General features: G+C 43.6%; 1 protein-coding gene across 4 annotated transcripts in view; it reads left to right on the forward strand.

The window, feature by feature from the left end:
• RFFL (ring finger and FYVE like domain containing E3 ubiquitin protein ligase) overlaps positions 1–17,450 on the forward strand; it is a 53,238-nt gene that overhangs the window by 30,910 nt on the left and 4,878 nt on the right. For all 4 annotated transcript variants that reach the window (XM_087717285.1, XM_087717286.1, XM_014060313.2 and 1 more), the window contains 5 exons: positions 1,154–1,338; positions 11,008–11,394; positions 13,722–13,805; positions 15,812–16,019; positions 16,967–16,990. In XM_087717285.1, the coding sequence (XP_087573411.1) occupies positions 1,159–1,338; positions 11,008–11,394; positions 13,722–13,805; positions 15,812–16,019; positions 16,967–16,990 (883 nt within the window). In that variant the 5' untranslated portion in view covers positions 1,154–1,158. The remainder of the gene's footprint in view (positions 1–1,153; positions 1,339–11,007; positions 11,395–13,721; positions 13,806–15,811; positions 16,020–16,966; positions 16,991–17,450) is intronic.

Raw genomic sequence — 17,450 nt, forward strand, 5'->3', positions numbered from 1 at the left:
AATGAGGTTTTTTTTTGAAGAAAATAGGAAAGGAGTAACCCCACAAATACTTTGGGATACGGCCAAGGCTTATATGAGAGGCCTAGCTATCAAACATACAATAGGGACCCACAGGAAAAAATTAGAAGAGAGGGCAAAATGGGTAACTAAACTGGAGGTGGTAGAAAAAGCCTTGCAACAGAACACACTAGATGATAGGAAAAAAGAAGAAATGGCTAGAATTAAGCATGGGATCTCTCTTTTAGACCAAGAGAATTACTTTAGAAGGCACACATTTTGATTGTTGTATTTTGGGATTTAAAATAAATAGATTTTAACTGAGAAAAATATATTCCCCCCATTTAAGAAAACTAGAACTATAGAGCAGAGACATTGCCCTGCCAATAAAAGTGTGTATAAGTCATGGCTATGGTTTTCCCAGTTGCAATGAATGGCTGTGAAAGTTGGACCATAAGGAAGGCTAAGCGCCAAATAATTGAGGCCTTTGAACTAGGGTGCTTGAGAAGACTCCTACGAGTCCCTTGGACTGCAAGGCGATCAAACCAGTCAGTCCTAGAGGAGGTCAACCCTGACTGCTCTTTAGAAGGCCAGATCCTGAAGAGGAAACTCAAATACTTTGGCCACCTAATGAGAAGGAAGGACTCACTGGAGAAGAGCCTAATTCTGGGAAGGATTGAGGGCAAAAGAAGAATGGGATAACAGAGATTGAGGTGGCTGGATGGAGTCACTGAAGCAGTAGCCGTTAAATGGACTCCAGAGGATGGTAGAGGACAGGAAGGCCTGGAGGAATGTTGTCCATGGGGTCGCGATAGGTTGGACACGACTTCACAACTAACAACAACAGAAGTATAGAGAGTGATCCAGCATAGCTTACTTGTGAACAGCTGAGCTTTAGATCCCTTGTGTGTGTATCTGTATGTCTGTATGATAATAAGGAGGTGTAATACTTCTCTGTTCCTAATGAGTCTGACCCATTTTGTTATGCTGTGAAATGAATCACCTCTGTAAAAGGAGAATTAGTCTCTTTAAATCCCAGGAAAAAAAAATCTATGCCTTGGTTATCTAGATTCTTGCTTTCTAAGGTCTTCCTTCAAGCCAAGAAAACCAGCCTCTTTCCTTCTGTTGACTGACTTTTTGTTTGAAAAATTCACAGCTATCATGTGGGCTGCATGTTGCAACTGGTTTTGCCTGAATGGACAGCCTGAAGACATGCCACATTGCCCGCAGCCAGGAACTCGAGCATACTCCAATGCTGGCTACAGCTCCTTCCCATCTCCCACAGCTTCAGAGCAGAGTTGCAAAGCCTGCGGGGTGCAGTTTAGCAGCTCCTTCCTTAAGGTGAGTGATGAGATCCTTTGGGACTAATTATTGGAAGAAGGCCTCTTTTTAGACTTATTTTAGTGTATGAAGCACTCAGCGCTGCTATGATTTAAAACCCTTACATCAGATGGTGGAACGGATCAAGCTGCAAAGTAGAAAAGTTGTGGGCTTCTTTTAAAGAAAAGTTTGAGCTGCATCTAATAAGATAGAAAGATTAAATCAGACATTTGGGATTCCCAAATTGTAATCTGAGTGGGTCATGCTGATTGGCACTGATGGGAATAGTTCAATAGTTCAGGGGTAGAAGACCCAATTCCTACTGTTGCTTTTAATGTTGGCATGTGTAGTTTCATGGAAGTTAAAAGCATAAAATCCTAGAGTTGAAAAACACTGCAGAGAACATCTAGTCCAAGATCCTGCCCAGGGCAAGATCTGCCAAAATATTTTGGGCAGATGCCTACTTAGCTTCTGTCTAAGGGCTTCCAGGAAATTCTTCCCAATATCTAAATCTACTTCATGCACTTTGCAGGGACAAACCACCCTTGTCAGACCAATAGCCACACTTAGCCACTGAGTAGTGTAGGCAGGCCAGAATGAAGACTAAATTTGACTTAATTTATATTGAACCCTAAATTAAACATCACCAATAATTTGATTAACTGATAATGTGCCATCAAGTCATTTTTGACTCCACATAGATCTTCTCCATAACCTGTTCTTCCAGGTCTCCCAAAAGGTGCACTCCTTGTCACTTAACTGAGTCCATCCACCTTCTTGCTGCTCATCCTCTTCTTCTCTTTCCTTCCACCTTTCATATGTTTAATAACCTTCCCTCCTGTCACAGTAATAATTAAACCAGTGGCAACTTTTGAAGTGGTTTTGAGGCCTGACATGCTGGCCTGAAGTCCAATATTAGACTCTCTTACTCTGTTTGTATGGTGTAGCAGCTTTCATAATGCCAGAAGAGAAAGCTGTGGGTTTAGAAAAAGCTCCTTAGATATACTAATCTCCTCACCTTGGAATTCTAGTCCATCTTCATAGACCTTCCTTTTATCCTGCTCTAGGAAAAAAAATGAAGCAAAAAAGAGAGTTCTAGATATACCTCCTCGGACATATAGAACAGGCTTCAACTGTTCTATATGGCTTCAAAATACCCCAACTAAAAAAATAGCCGTACAGCTCTAAAATGGAAAAGTTTGTAGTGGGAATTACTTTTAAGACCATGTTGCCAAGTGACCAGCAACAAAATTAGAGACAAAACTAGGGGATCCAATTATTACATACTGGATTCCAAACAAATTCCAGCACGTTCAGTTCAAGATGATCCTGCAGATTTGTTTTTTTTCCCCTCTACTTGAAAACAATGTCGAATTTCAGAGTATTTGCAGAATGAGGGCTCTTTAGTGTTCTTTGAGCTTGGCTGTTTTCTTGTAGACATTTCATCATCTAGCACTGATAATACTTGGAGTTGTAGTCCTAATTTCTCTGAAGACTGCAAAGTTTTGGGAAGAGGTTACGTGTAACTAAACCAACCTCATCCCTGTTGAAAGAATTACTGATTCTAATTGGAACAAAAGTAAGATGTGGTATATTACCAAATTCCCTGGGATATTGCAGGGATGGACAGGCAGCTGCTATCATAAAGTTTTAGATTACAGCTTTCATCTTACTTTATCTCTAAGGAAACAGGCAGTGTTGATAAAAGTTGAAATGCAAACAACATAGAGGGCTATAGAGGTGTATGTCACAGTAAATAATCACTGCTGTTTCAGAACCTAAACTAGGTGTATTGTGGTTTTCTTCCAAAGGGAACCAAGCCCAGATAAATTCTGCAAACCTCTACATTCTATCTATTTATGCACCCTCTCTTCCAAACTATAATGAACATTTTGTCATACTGGCTTTTAAATTTATTTGCTGTCCGTCTCATGATATGAGCCGAGTCTGAGCAACTGAGACTACAACTGAGACAAACTAATTTTGTGTCTTGAGAAGAGAAGCACGAGGGCCCCCCTGTTGCTGTTGTGAGGTTAGGCCTACAGCAGCAACCGTTCTCAAACATTTTGTCTTGGCGCCCCTTTACATTCAATTATAAAAATAATTGAGGACCCCAAAGAGTTTTATATGGTTTTATCTATCAATACTTAATACTTTAGAAATCAAAACTGGGAAATGTTAAAAACATTTATTTGAGATCATAGACCTCTGAAAGGGTCTTGGGAATCTCCCAGGTATCCCCCACATTTTGAGAACTACTGGTTTCCAGAAGTGTTTCTCAAATTTGGCAGCTTTAAAATGCACAGCTGTGGGATTCTGGGATTTGAAATCTTAAAAGTTGCTAAGATTGAGAAATACTAGTCTACGGCAGGGGTGTCAAACTGGCAGCCCGCGGGACGGATGTGTCACACACACGCCACACCCACCCCAGCTTTGCAAAGGGAAAAAATGTCATGAAACGTCACATGATGGCACCGTGATGTGGTGAATTTGACACCCGTGGTCTACAGGTTGAATTACAAGCCCAGCTGATACTTTATCCTCACTTCTGCAGGCTTTTGTAGCAAAATGTTCCTAGTGACTTATGCTTTGCTGATCAAATTTGTCTTTTTTGTGAACTTCTGGGTAGATAGGCCTTTTTTTGGAAAATCAACACTAATCTAGAGTGCAAATGATGGTGGGAGATTGCTCCGAATGGGTGAAAGAGACATAGTCCCATCTCCTTAGGTAAGAGTACTCACTTAGCCAGAGTATTGTCCATAGAAATACATCCAGAAGTTGAGTAATAGAATAGCCTCAGACACGTATGCTTTTATTGCCTTGGTGTTCATAAAGGCGGAAGCAGAAGCTGGATTTTCTAGCTATCCTTGACTTGTGTACTAAATTCTTAGGCATCTGACCTCTCCAGAACCACCGGGGTCCTGTGGAACAAGACCTAATCCACATTCTTCTCCCAAGAGATTTGTATTTCAATGGGTTTTCCCAGCTGTTTTCTTCCCTTTCCTGGAAAATCCTTCCAAGAGGTGGCAGGAGTCCAAGTTTTTAGTTTCTCAGCAAAAGTCTCTGACCTGCTCCACGTTCCCAGACAAAATGCGATGAGGAAAAGTGGGAGGTGGATGTCTGAATGGGCATATGGCCTTTTGATCACCCCGCCCCCGGCCACCCCCACAAACACACACAAAGAATTGGGAGCAACTTCAGCAACTGACAGCATTGGGCAGCTGCCAGGAGTGCCAATCCCAGTGCCTTATTGCCGCCTCTTGTTTGTTTCTTGGATTTATGGTCTGCTATTTGTTCAGGGTTGTGCGCATAACATTCCTTTCTCCATTTTCTTCACCGCAACCCGAAATAGATTTGTGTGTGAGAGAGATTGACTGCTCCATGGTCACCCAGTGAACCACTGTAGCTATGAACTTCTGGGCTTCCCTGACGCCAGGACAGGCAGTCCTAAAACGTACGGCCACAACTGAGCTCAGAATTTATGTTGGTAACGGAGGCACTTGTTTAGGGAGCCGAGGTGGCGCAGTGGTTAAATGCAGCACTGCAGGCTACTTCAGCTGATTGCAGTTCTGCAGTTCGGCTGTTCAAATCTCACCGGCTCAGGGTTGACTCAGCCTTCCATCCTTCCGAGGTGGGTAAAATGAGGACCCGGATTGTTGTTAGGGGCGATATGCTGACTCTGTAAACTGCTTAGAGAGGGCTGAAAGCCCTATGAAGCGGTATATAAGTCTAACTGCTATTTTACGACTTTTCTTGCCACAGTTGCCAAGTGAATCATTGCAGGTTGTTAACTTAGTAACATGGTCGTTAAGTGAATCTGGTTTCCCCGTTCACTTTGCTTATCAGAAGGTCACAAAAAGGGATGACATAATCCTGGGATGCTGCAACCGTCATATATGTGAGTCTGTAAATCATGTGACCATGGAGATATTGCAACGGCCATAAGTATGGAAAAGTGATCATAAATCAATTTTTTCAGTGCCATTGCAACTTCAAACAGTCACTAAGTGAACTGTTGTAAGCTGAAGACTACCTGTATAATATCTTAACTACTACGCCCCATAGACTTTTCTGCCTGCTATTCTAGTCAGCATCAGGCAAGCTAGATCTTGATGCTGCCACCCAGATCAGAGGCCTGCCATAAATGGATTTTACATGGACTAAATAGGCCCCTTGGTATGATCCAGTTGGGCTCCTACAGTCACCATTTAAGGTCCCTGTAGCTATATGTTTACATGTTATATTTGTCAGCAACATTAACAATCCGTTTTTTATGCATGACTCATATCCTGAAGTAGTCAGTATCTCCAAGAGTGCTATGAACTTAAATTTGGATTTGGTCTGCTTTAATGAACTGAAGAAACGTGGACCAATTTAAAAAGATGGGGACTGGAATAACTCTGGAGGAGTTAAACTTGCAATAATCAAGACTGAATTACGATATAAGTGATCTCTGACTCTGATCTGGGGTTATTGTCCCATTGGGAGCATATAAGCATGTATTATCAATAGGATAGGTAAAGGTAAAGGTTCCCCTTGCACATATGTGCTAGTTGTTCCCGACTCTAGGGGGGTGGTGCTCATCTTTGTTTCAAAGCCGAAGAGCCAGCTCTGTCCAAAGATGTCTCCATAGTCATATGACTGGCATGATTAAACGCCGAAGGCACATGGAACGCTGTTACCTTCCCACCAAAGGTGGTCCCTATTTTTCTATTTGAATTTTTATGTGCTTTTGAACTGCTAGTTTGGCAGAAGCTGGGACAAGTAATGGGACCTCACTCATTACGGGGCACTAGTGGGTTTCGAACTGCTGATCTACTGACCATTCTGATCGACAAGCTCATCATCTTAGCCACTGAGCTACTGCGTCCCGCATCAATAGGATGGTTCCACCACAAAACCGCGCTCGACTAAACCGCACCCGACTAAACCGCGTTGCTGACGTCATCAACAGGGCTACAACAGCGCGGAGACAGAAGCACGCTGTAAACCCTAAACCTAAAATTAACCCCTAAACCTAAACCTAACCCCCCTAAACCTAATCCTAAACCTAATCCTAAACCTAACCCTTAACCTAACCCTAACCCTAACCCTAAACCTAACCCTAAACCTAATCCTAACCCTTAACCTAACCCTAAACCTAACCCTAACCCTTCACCTAAACCTAACCCTAACCCTAACCCTAACATAACCCTAAACCTAACCCTAAAGCTAATCCTAAACCTAACCCTTACCTTAAGTTGAATCGGCTTGTTTTCAAAGCGCTATTTAAAGCGCCCTTCTTTCTCCGCGCTGGCTGTTGTCGCCCTGTTAATGACGTCAGCAACGTGGTTTAATCGGGCACGGTTTAGTCGAGCGCGGTTTTGACGGGTCACGCAATAGGATACTATAGTTAAATTGGATTAATACTGCCATGGCATATATATCTTGAGTGGAGGAAGTGGGCTTTGAAATGGCACATAGAATCGAAGTCCACACATCTTAAAGTTGCCAAGTTTGAAAAATACTGCTTTTAAGCATTACTTTTAGCTCTAAAATATGGATTATTGAAGGTGAGTTCAGCGTAAAAGTGTGTGTCATGTCATTAGTTGTGGCGTAGTTATAATTTAACATACAATGGATTAGCACGATAAACCCTGTGTACTTTCTGTATCTTGGGGTTTAATCTTAAATAGGAACTCACAACAAGTTTCAGCTGATCTATTTTAATTTTGTAGTTTTCATGTGCGACAGAAAGCAAAAATAAAGGAGAAATATAATTCCTTCCTGCTTTTAGACAAGTCCGGATGTGTTGCAAAACTTCAGAGGAGGTGTTTTCCCCTTTGTTTATCTGCCACTTTTGTTGATGCATCTATATAGCAGATTTTAATGAAAGCAGATGCCAGAAGGGAAATCATTCACTCTGATGACAGGAGTTATCTTTATTTATCAGCTTTAATTCCTTCATAATGGATGATAACAAGGATTTGTATGGCTGTGAACACAATTTAATGAGATTAAGTTAGCTTGGACTCCTCTGGAATAATGATGATGCGTGACAGGAGTCCTGTTTGAACTGACAAGGAACATAATTTTCTCATTTGCATGAGAAGTGGATCTGGATGGGAGCAAACAAGTTGGCACTCAATCCAGACAAGGCCGAGTGGCTTCTGATGTTCCCTCCCAAAGATTGTCCAATTATTCCATCTCTCAGGCTGGGGGGTGAAATTATACGCCCCTCAGAGAGGGTTCGCAATTTGGGAGTCCTCCTGGATCCCCAGCTGACTTTAGAACACCATCTGTCAGCTGTGACCAGGGGGACCTTTGCCCAGGTTCGCCTGGTGCACCAATTGTGACCCTACCTGGATCGGGAGGCTCTTCAGACAGTCACTCACGCCCTTGTGACTTCAAGACTGGATTATTGTAACGCGCTCTACATGGGGCTGCCCTTGAAGAGTGTTCGAAGACTTCAGTTAGTCCAGAATGCAGTCGCGCGAGCGATTGTGGGTGCACCTAGGTACACCCACGTCACACCTATCCTCTGCGAGCTGCACTGGCTACCCATTAGTCTCCGAATCCGCTTCAAGGTGCTGGTCGCTACCTATAAAGCCCTACATGGCATCGGACCTGGGTACCTGAGAGACCGCCTCCTGCCGATTACCTCCCTCAGACCGATAAGATCTCACAGGTTAGGTCTCCTCCGGATTCCATCTGCCAGCCAATGTCGGCTGGCGACCCCCCGGGGGAGAGCCTTCTCTGTTGCAGCTCCAGCCCTCTGGAATGACCTCCCCGTGGAGATCCGGACCCTTACTACCCTCCCGGCCTTCCGCAAAGCCACCAAGTCCTGGCTGCTCCAGCAGGCCGGGGGGCTTGTGAAACACCCAGCCCCACGGAAATTGTGAATGTTGCACCTTTTTTTAAAAGTGTTGTCTATTTATCCCCTTTCCCTTGTCTGTTGTGAGCCGCCCGGAGTCCTCCGGGAGTGGGCGGCGTACAAGACAAATAAAATGAAATGAAATGAATGAAGTGGTTCAAGGAGAAAGATTTTGCTTTGCTTGTTCTTTAGTCAAAGCAGTGAGCCCTGATGAGTTGCTCAGGGAATCTTGTGGGATAACAACACTTCCTTTGGTTCATTTCCCATGTACTTTAAATTGAGAAACACTTGACCCAAAGTGACCAGAACTTTTTGAGTTGGGAAGACGTAATTACCATAAGTTTTTCAGGCTGTTTGTTTTGGAAGCATTTTTATTATTTATTTATTTGTTAAATTTATTTACCACCCATCTCATGGTGGGGCTACTCTAGGCAGCTTACAAGAGTAAAAATGGAGAAATGAAAAGGAGTGTAGACATAAGGGTAGCAAAGCAATGGAACAATAGAATCATCAAACCGCTCGGGATGTGTGTTCTCTTAAGATGCAGCCTGTTGTGCCTTAAAATGGCTTCTACTATACAGCGCAGTGGAATTGCCATGGTAATGGCTTCACAGTACTCCACAAGGGGGCTCCCTCTGGTAAGGGGGAAAATCCAACATTAGGAATTATGTTTGCTCCGGACATTTTCCCACTATAAATAAATTCCTGGGCAATGCCCGATTATCAGCTAGTAAACAATTAAAAAAAACAACAATGAGAACACAGCTAAATGAGAATAATGGGTGGGAGGGGAAGCTAGGAGTGAGGGGACAGGTGGGGTTTGCTATCAATCTATCTAGTGTCAGCCCTCAGGCTGCTATCCAGGGGGAACCTGTCCATCACCATGCCCACTCAGCCATGCTTACAAGCCACTAACACTGCCACATTGATGTTGCCTCTCTGATGTCGATTGAGCCTGTAGCTGCATGTGGCTCTTCTACTTGGGTGCAACTGCCTACTCTGATGTAACTCTTTTGCTCGGATGCGGCTAATCAGGAAAGAGGCTATGATGACACTGAGTGGGGGTGTGGCTGAGGTGGGTCATGGTGATTGGTGATGGTGGGTGTCATCTGGGTGGAGTTGTGGGTGGAGCTGGGTGTATATATAAATGGGTGATGGTGTTAACTTGGTTAAAACTGACTTGGATTTGATTACCTTTGTATCATTGTCATTTAGTGCTGGTTATCACGTAGTTTCTTAGATAGAGATAAAAGTTTTTCACAAAACAAACTGAATCTCTGTTTGTATGCAACGTGAACGCCGGAACGTGACATCTAGTAGCCATCTTCAGTGTGGTATTCCCCCATCTAGGTCCCCAGTGAGGAATTTTTTAAAATTGGGAGATGCTTTTATGGATGTAGGAAAACACCACTTTTTGATTGTTTTGTGCTCCTGATGAATCAAGTGCTTAATGCAGAGACTTGACCAAATTTTACATTTTGTTTCAGGAGGAACAGAGTGACTGTACCCACAAAGCTCTCTGGTGTTGCCTTGCACTAGAAATAAAGCCAACACTTTGGCAGTTGAAAAATTTCCAAGTGTTCAAATTTAGCAAAGAGTTCTAGACCGCATGAGACTTTTTGCATATTTGTTATGCCTGTGATCACCTTTGAACCTGTTTATGTTAGGCACCGAGTGGAAAGTTGTAATAGGCATGTGACCTGTACATTATGTGAGGTAGAGCAGGGGGTCTCCAAACTTGGCAACTTGGCTGGCTGAGGAATTCTGGGAATTGAAGTCCACACGTCTTAAAGTTGCCAAGTTTGGCGACCTCTGAGGCAGAGGATGGGCCAATGGTAGAATAAGCGCCTATGGGAAGAATTTGATGGAAGGCAGGCAGCATGATATACTGAGAAAGAGAAGCTGGAGAGAGTTTATGCAAAGTAACAGGAATGTGCATAATAAATTTAATGAGTTGTGATAATTAAAGAAAAACAGTATAATATAAAATAACAAAAGTAGGAGAAGATTAAGTAATATTGTCAGGCTCTGAAAGTATTCTTGAGAAGACAAAGGGGCATCATAGCAAGTATGGACACTGCAAGTTCGTTTGCGAAGATGGTTTGCTGTTGTAAAAAAACCCACCACCAGTAATGGAATCCCACACATTGACTGAATTCCAGTCCATATATAGTGATAAATATGTCTCAGTAAATAGCAGCCTGCCAGTTAGTTTTTCCAGTGTAAGTGTTCCATTGCTGTTTTCTGCCTCAGCACGGGTCTTCTGTCCATTGCCCTGCTGTGCTGACCCCTGCCTCATCCTTTGGGTTTTTCTCTATATTCTCTCTCCTCATTCCTCTGCTTGCCCTTCAAGCTACAGCCAAGAGAGCTTTGAGAGCTACAGACTGAGCAGAATTTACTCCACTTTTGATTTAGTTGTGTGGATCTAATATTGGTGTTTCACGTCTGAGGTGCTAAATGTTCCATAAGGATATATTTTCAGATAGCAGCAGCAGCAGCAGCAACCAATGTTTAGCGACTAACAGAGTAGCTAGACTGGAAAATTGAGCAGGCTTCCTCCGCACCCTTCTTGCCTCACAGAAGGTGGTGCTGTGAAACTGCCTTCTCATGACTTACATCATGCCAAACCAGAATGTGGGAATCTGATGGGTTTTTTTTTCCCTCTGGGGATTGATAGGAAGATGGTTAGCTTGCCTGCCTGTTTCTGATGATTCACAGACGGCATGATCTCAATACTCACAAGGATGGTGTCACGAGAGGGTGCAAAACATGTATTCTGCGCTGTGGTTTGGTTTCCCCCCTGACGTTCTCTCTCCTCTTCTCCCCCTGCTGAGCAGCGCGTCTGCCTGGACTGCAAGAAAAGCTTCTGCCCTTCCTGTTCGCACCAGCCCGAGAGCAGCCCCTGCCTCTGCCACCTCTGTGAGCGATTCCGAGCTACAGCTTTTCAGCGGGAAGAACTCATCAAAATGAAAGTGAAGGACTTGCGAGATTATCTGGAGCTCCGGGAGATCTCCACGGAGATGTGCCGTGAAAAAGACGAGCTGGTGTGCTTGATTATCAGTCAGCAGCCCTTGGATCCCCAAAGGGAGAGGGCCCCCCAGGTTCCTTGCCCAGCACCAGTTTCTGTTGCCCAGGAGGAATGTACAACGACACCAGTTTCACAGGATTACCCTCCCGAGCAAATTTCCACCAACCCTGCCTTGCAGACTGAGGAGCATCCCCAGGTATGGATGCCTTTGCTACCCTGGTCCAGGTACCAGGATACTTATTTATGTGTCTTAGTTCAAGGTCCTGTTGGCTGCTGTTGTCCGATGTGATGATGTTGCTTGAGTATGGAATTTGAAAAAAAGGGCTTATACAATGTAGTGGGAAAGAAAATAGATAGCAATAGCACTTAGACTTATATACTGCTTCACTGTGCTTTACAGCCCTCTCTAAGCAATTTACAGAGTCAGCCTATTGCCCCCAACAGTCTGGGTCCTCATTTTACCCACCTCGGAAGACTGGAAGGCTGAGTCAACCTTGAGCCTGGTGAGATTTGAACTGCCAAATTGCAGGCAGCCGACAGTCACCAGAATTAGCCTGCAGTACTGCACTCTAACCACTGTGCTCAACATAGATATTTGGAATGTGTATTTTGTGTGCAGAACTCCCAGGTTCAGCCTCCTGCCATCTTCAATTAAAAAAACAGTAATTTATAAGAGGGATTATCACGTGGAGGCCACGCCCACCCCAGCTCCGCGAAGGGGGAAAAAGTCACAAAACATCACGTGACGGCAACGTGTTTGACACCCATGATTTAGATAATTTTCTTAATTTTGAATTATTCTTAAAATTGGGTGGGCCAGAGTCTTCAACTTAGCCAGGTTTCTCTGATCCCTTTGGCTTAGCCACTACCTCTCTCCTGTTTTGAGAACTGAGGGACTGGGAAAGGCTCTGCTGTGTCTGTGTTTCATTTTAAAAGAATTCGTAATGGCAGAGATATGGGAAGTCTAGCACTTCAGTATAGGGTGGCTTCTGCCTCCCCCACCCCATCCTGCTCTTGATTCTACCTCCTAAGATATTTTTTTTACACTTCTAAGAGAAAATAATGCAAAATCATCTCCCATCTCGGGAACGCAAACAGGTCTGAGAAGCTTATGAAGAAATTATATTTCTGGCCAGTGTTTAGTCTTACATTTTAGAGTATATTTTTGTTAGTAACATCTGTACAAAATTGCTTTCCCCTCCATAAAATATTTGTCCAGTTTTTATGGGTTTATTATTATGAAGGCCCATGGCAGAGGAGAGTTCCTACCAGTTCGCACCAGTTCGGTAGAACCGGTTCGTCAAATCTACCGAACTGGTTAGAAGAGGTTCCACTAGTGGACCCGGAAAGCAGGCCACACCTACAGAAGAGGTTCCAAAATTTTTTGAAACCCACGACTGATACACACACACACACACACACACACACACACACACAGAGAGAGAGAAAGAGAAAGAAAGGAAGAAAGAAATAAAAAAGAAAAAAGAAAGAAAAAGTGAGAGAGATGAAAGAAAAAAAGGAAAAAGGGGACAGAGAGACAAAAGGAAGGAGAGGGAGAGAGAGGGGGGGGGGGGAAACACATGGCTGGCAAGCCACTCCCACCAGGTCACATGGCTGGCAAGCCACTCCCATAAAGGAGGCTACACCCACAGAGTAGGTTCGAAAAATTTTGAAACCCACCACTGGCCCACGCAGCGGGAGAAGATTGCATTGAGCTTAAGAGTTTCCCTACAGAAGACTTTTAACTTCCCTTTTTACTTTTCCAGAGAGTAGATTACCTAAAAGTTAATCTTCCCCTGGCCGAATGCAGGAAGGGAATTGCAACTTTTATGATTAAAGATGTCTTCCTCCATTTGCCCAGGTCATGTCAAAAGTTTTTTTCCACATTCTGCAACTCCGCTCCCATCCTCCCAATTTTGGTTAAAAAGAGTTCCTTCCGTTCTAACCTGGGTGGGCTTCACGGTGGATTTTTGGTGGCTTGAAGGACATGCACGTGGCTGGATGCTTTCAGTCGAGGGAATCCTAAATCGGCAGGACTTCATTCTTTTCAGACCTTGGTGTGGGAGATGCATGGCTAAGCTTCCAGAGAGAGGGCCTTTATGGGGCTTTGGTATTGTGTCATAAAAAAATAATGCCTTGCATTCTCCATGATGTCACGGTTGTGTCACAATGGAAGGCAGCAGAGCAGAGCCAGGCCTTCATAGCACGTCTCTTGCTAGCTCCCTACAGCTCCATCATGACTGTCCTGGCTCTGCTTCCTTGGAGATACCACCCAAGGGCTTTCCTACGTGAGCCAAGGCAGTCCTAACAGGGCTTAGCCAACAACAAGGTGAGGGTCTCAACCTAAAGCAAAATTCCTTGTCCGGTTTTGAAGCACCGAGGATGGTCTACCTTCTCACTATGGCCCTGTGCATTGTCTCGGGCTCTCTATGATCCCTTGAGTGAGCCAAGTGAAGGCCAGCTGAAGGGAAGCTTCTCCTCCCCACATTTTCTGAACAGTTCAGTTACACTTTCTCTTCTTAGGCAAATGGGCATGTGCTGCCGAGCCAGGACGATATGGCAGAAGTTGAGAGCGCAGTGCAAAACCTGCCTGAGGAAGAGACGCAGGTAAGAGAAGGTCAACGGCCTGCTTTTCAGCGATGTAGAGGCCGAAAAGGGGAAGGCTGTATCTTGCTATAGCTGATACAGTCCGAGTCAACACTCCAGGCCTAACCCAGAAATGGGTGAAGTCCTTTTAAGTGCAGAGGATGCTACAGAAATAACTACATGCTTGGAAATGAAAAGAGGTGCAATTCTGGAATAGATTTGAAGCTGGAAGACAGATAGAAGAATATTTGAAGCTCAGGGTTGGAACTGTGGGGTCCTTGATGGTCTCTCAGCTGGGTTGCTTTCTTGCAGACATTTCATTACCACACTAGGTAACAATATCAGTGCCAGCATGGAGCTGGAAGAGGTAGGATCTGCTCCTGATTCCTTTATGTGGCTTAAAAATAAAACCCTCAGCTGCTTCATTCCAGCAGCAGAATCAGCTACACAGCACTTAAACTGCCTTCTGCAGACATGGCAATCCCAGTACTCCCCTGCATTCTTGCTCCCCATTTGCTGAACCTCAATAATGGAGCATATTCTGTGCTGCTCAGACAAGGCGTATGTCCGTTTACAGATACAGACCTTTGTAAAAATTGTACTTTGTTGACCCTCAAAGCAATTTTATCATGTGATAGAATAACATGGTGTTTTTTTGTTATTGATTTATTTATCAATTTCTAGACCACTCAACCCCAAAACAACTTGCAGGGGGACTTCACAAAGTTAAAAGAAACAATTACATAAAAAGAAATATGACATAAAGTAACGTCCATACACAAAACATTAACCATCTGAGGGAACGACACATCCTTGCAGTCCACTCCCCCCTCCCAATCCCTGCTTAAAGGCACTCACCCAACATCTAAACCAGGGGTCAGCAAACTGTGGCTCTAGAGCCGCATGTGGCTCTTTCCTCCCTCTGCTGCGGCTCCGTCACCGGTCGGCACCACAATTTTGAGAGGAGGTTCCCGGGGGGGTGGGGGGAGAAGCACAGTGCGCCAGGAGAAGACTCTATGGCAAGGGGAGGGTTTTCCAGTTGTCTCCACAATTGATAGGGCTTTCGGTTATGACAGGTAGAAGAAAAAGTATGCCGCGCTAGGAGGAGCCTCTATGGTGGGGGAACTGAACTTCCGGTCAGCTCCAAAATTGAACAGGGGGCTTCCGGTTAGAACTTTTGTGGCTCCTGGTGTTTTCTTTTCTATGGGAAACGGGTCCAAATGGCTCTTTGAGTGTTTAAGTTTGCCGACTCTAAACCAAAGGCCTTTTTTTTAAAAAAGGATGTTGGGAAAGGTATTGGCACATACAAATCTTCAGAGGGAGGCTGTTCTAAATGGCAGGAGCAGTGACAAAAAAAGTCTTGCCTCCTGGACCCCATTAGATGATGTGGCACTGTCTACAGGTAGTCTACGACCACAATTGAGCCCAACATTTATGTTGAAAGTGAAACATTTGTTAAGTGACCTTTTATGACTTTTCTTGCCACAGTTGTTATGTGAATCATTGCAGTTGTTAAGTTAGTAACATGGTTGTTAAGTGAATCTGACTTCCCCATTCACTTTGCTCGTCAGAAAGTCGCGAAATGACCCCAGGACACTGCAACCTCCATAAATATACGAGTCAGTTGCCAAGCACCTGAATTTTGATCATGTGGTCATGCGAATGCTGCAACGGTCTTAAGTGTGAAAAATGGTCACAAGTAACTTTTTCCAGTGCCGTTGTAACTTTGAATAGTCACTAAATGAACTGTTGTAAGTTGAGGGCTACCTGTATTGGAGTTGCTGATTTTGTTGGGACACGCAGGAAGGGACGTCCATATGGGAGATGGGCAAGCCCTCATTTGTGGGTGTTGAGCACAACGAAGAGACTGTTGTTATGGCTTACTGTTGTGGCTTTATTATTATTACTATTATTTTTTCTGCTGTAGCTTTTAATTTTTTTAAACAAAATCAAAAAGTTGTGTTTAACTTTGGTCTCGGTTGCTTGACTTCATTCCTGTGGTGAATGTTTCATTTGTTCTATTTCAGTCCACTGATTCAGAAGATAACCTAGTTACGGGACGGAGGGCATCTCTCTCTGACCTAACAAGCCTGAGAGATATTGATGCCCTCTCGGTAAGGCAGTTGAAAGAGATCCTGGCTCGCAACTTCGTTAACTACAAGGGCTGTTGTGAGAAATGGGAGCTAATGGAGAGAGTGACCCGCCTTTACAAAGAGAAGGACCTCCAGCAGCTGGGTATGAAATTCCTTCCTCCCTTCCTTCCTTCCTTGTTTTTGATTTGTAGATATTAAGGACAGTTAGGTGGGATTATTTGGAGTTTTAAAATTACAGCATCCCTATGGAGAAAGCAGTTCCTTTGGTTGATTTGGGTTCATTGACACGGAAAGAGCATTGGCATCGGAGCAGATCAATAGCTGTGTTTATACAACATGCTTTAACCAGGTCAAGCAATCTGGCGGATGCTTTTGTACGTCTGCTAGACTGATTTAAATTTGATAAGCTTGGTTAATAACCTTCAATAGGTTTTCATAGCGTAAAACTTCTGCTTTTGTCATTTAACTTAATAATTTAAATATAGTGGAAAAATCAGAAGAATAATTCATTGTTCAGGTTCAGGCTGTGGCCTGAATGCAACCAGTGCTTCTTTGGGCTCTTGCAATATTTCACTCCGTTGCCTCTTAAGCCAAACAGAATGGTAAATGGTTTGTTTCTCCTTTGACGATCACAGATACAGCAATAACCAGGGTCTGTCCTTTTCCCAAGTAACATTTTCCACCTTTTATCCAATTCCTTAAACAGTGGAAAGTGGAAAGGTAGAAAGTAGAGTGATGGTTGGAGAGTATGAAGGAAGCCCATTGATTTTCCTTGCAACCTTGTCAGTGGTGGGATTCAAATTTTTTTACTACCGATTGTGTGGGTGTGACTTGGAGGGCGTGGTAGGGGAAGGGTTCTGTAAAATCTCCATTGCCTCCCCACTCCAGGGGAAGGTTACTGCAAATCCCCATTTCCTCCTGGTCAGCTGGGACTCAGGAGGCAGAGAATAGATGGGGACGGGGCCAGTCAGAGGTGTATTTACCGGTTCTCTGAACTACTCAAAATTTCTGCTACTCCAGAACTGGTCAGAACATGCTGAATACCACCTCTGATCCTAATTCATGCTTTTTTCCCCTTTTCTCATTCAGTTTCAGATACTGACGATCAAACTGGTAAGCATCTTCTTCTTTGTCTTCTCAACATTGTAGGCTGCAACTATTTAAACAGGAACACTTATTGTCTTCCAGGAAAATTGGTAGTCTTAAATCAATGTAATTTGGTTTCTTTATTTGAGCCAATAAAATGCATGTATGCTTTAGTGTTTGGGCTACTAAAACACACACACACACACACACACACACTGTCGTGTAAATGCATTTTATATACATTAATATTGTGTATTTTTGTATTAGCAGAATGGAAAACCATAGGCAAAATATTTCATGAAAGCCCCAGAAATTACTTTAGATTGGCTACTTTTTCTCTGCCTTATGGAGCAGTTCAAAATTATAGGATAAATGCACAGGAATGAGTAAAATAGCATTTTAGACAAGAAAAAACCCAAATGCATGGTGCTCTTAGCATTACTGAATTAATTCATTTTCTAAGTTTACACGGTGCATTGAATCATAG

This window comes from Thamnophis sirtalis, unplaced genomic scaffold (assembly GCF_051295495.1).
Source record: "Thamnophis sirtalis isolate CommonGarterSnake01/CBP01778 unplaced genomic scaffold, rThaSir2_p1.2 scaffold_6, whole genome shotgun sequence".
Taxonomy (NCBI): domain Eukaryota; kingdom Metazoa; phylum Chordata; class Lepidosauria; order Squamata; family Natricidae; genus Thamnophis; species Thamnophis sirtalis.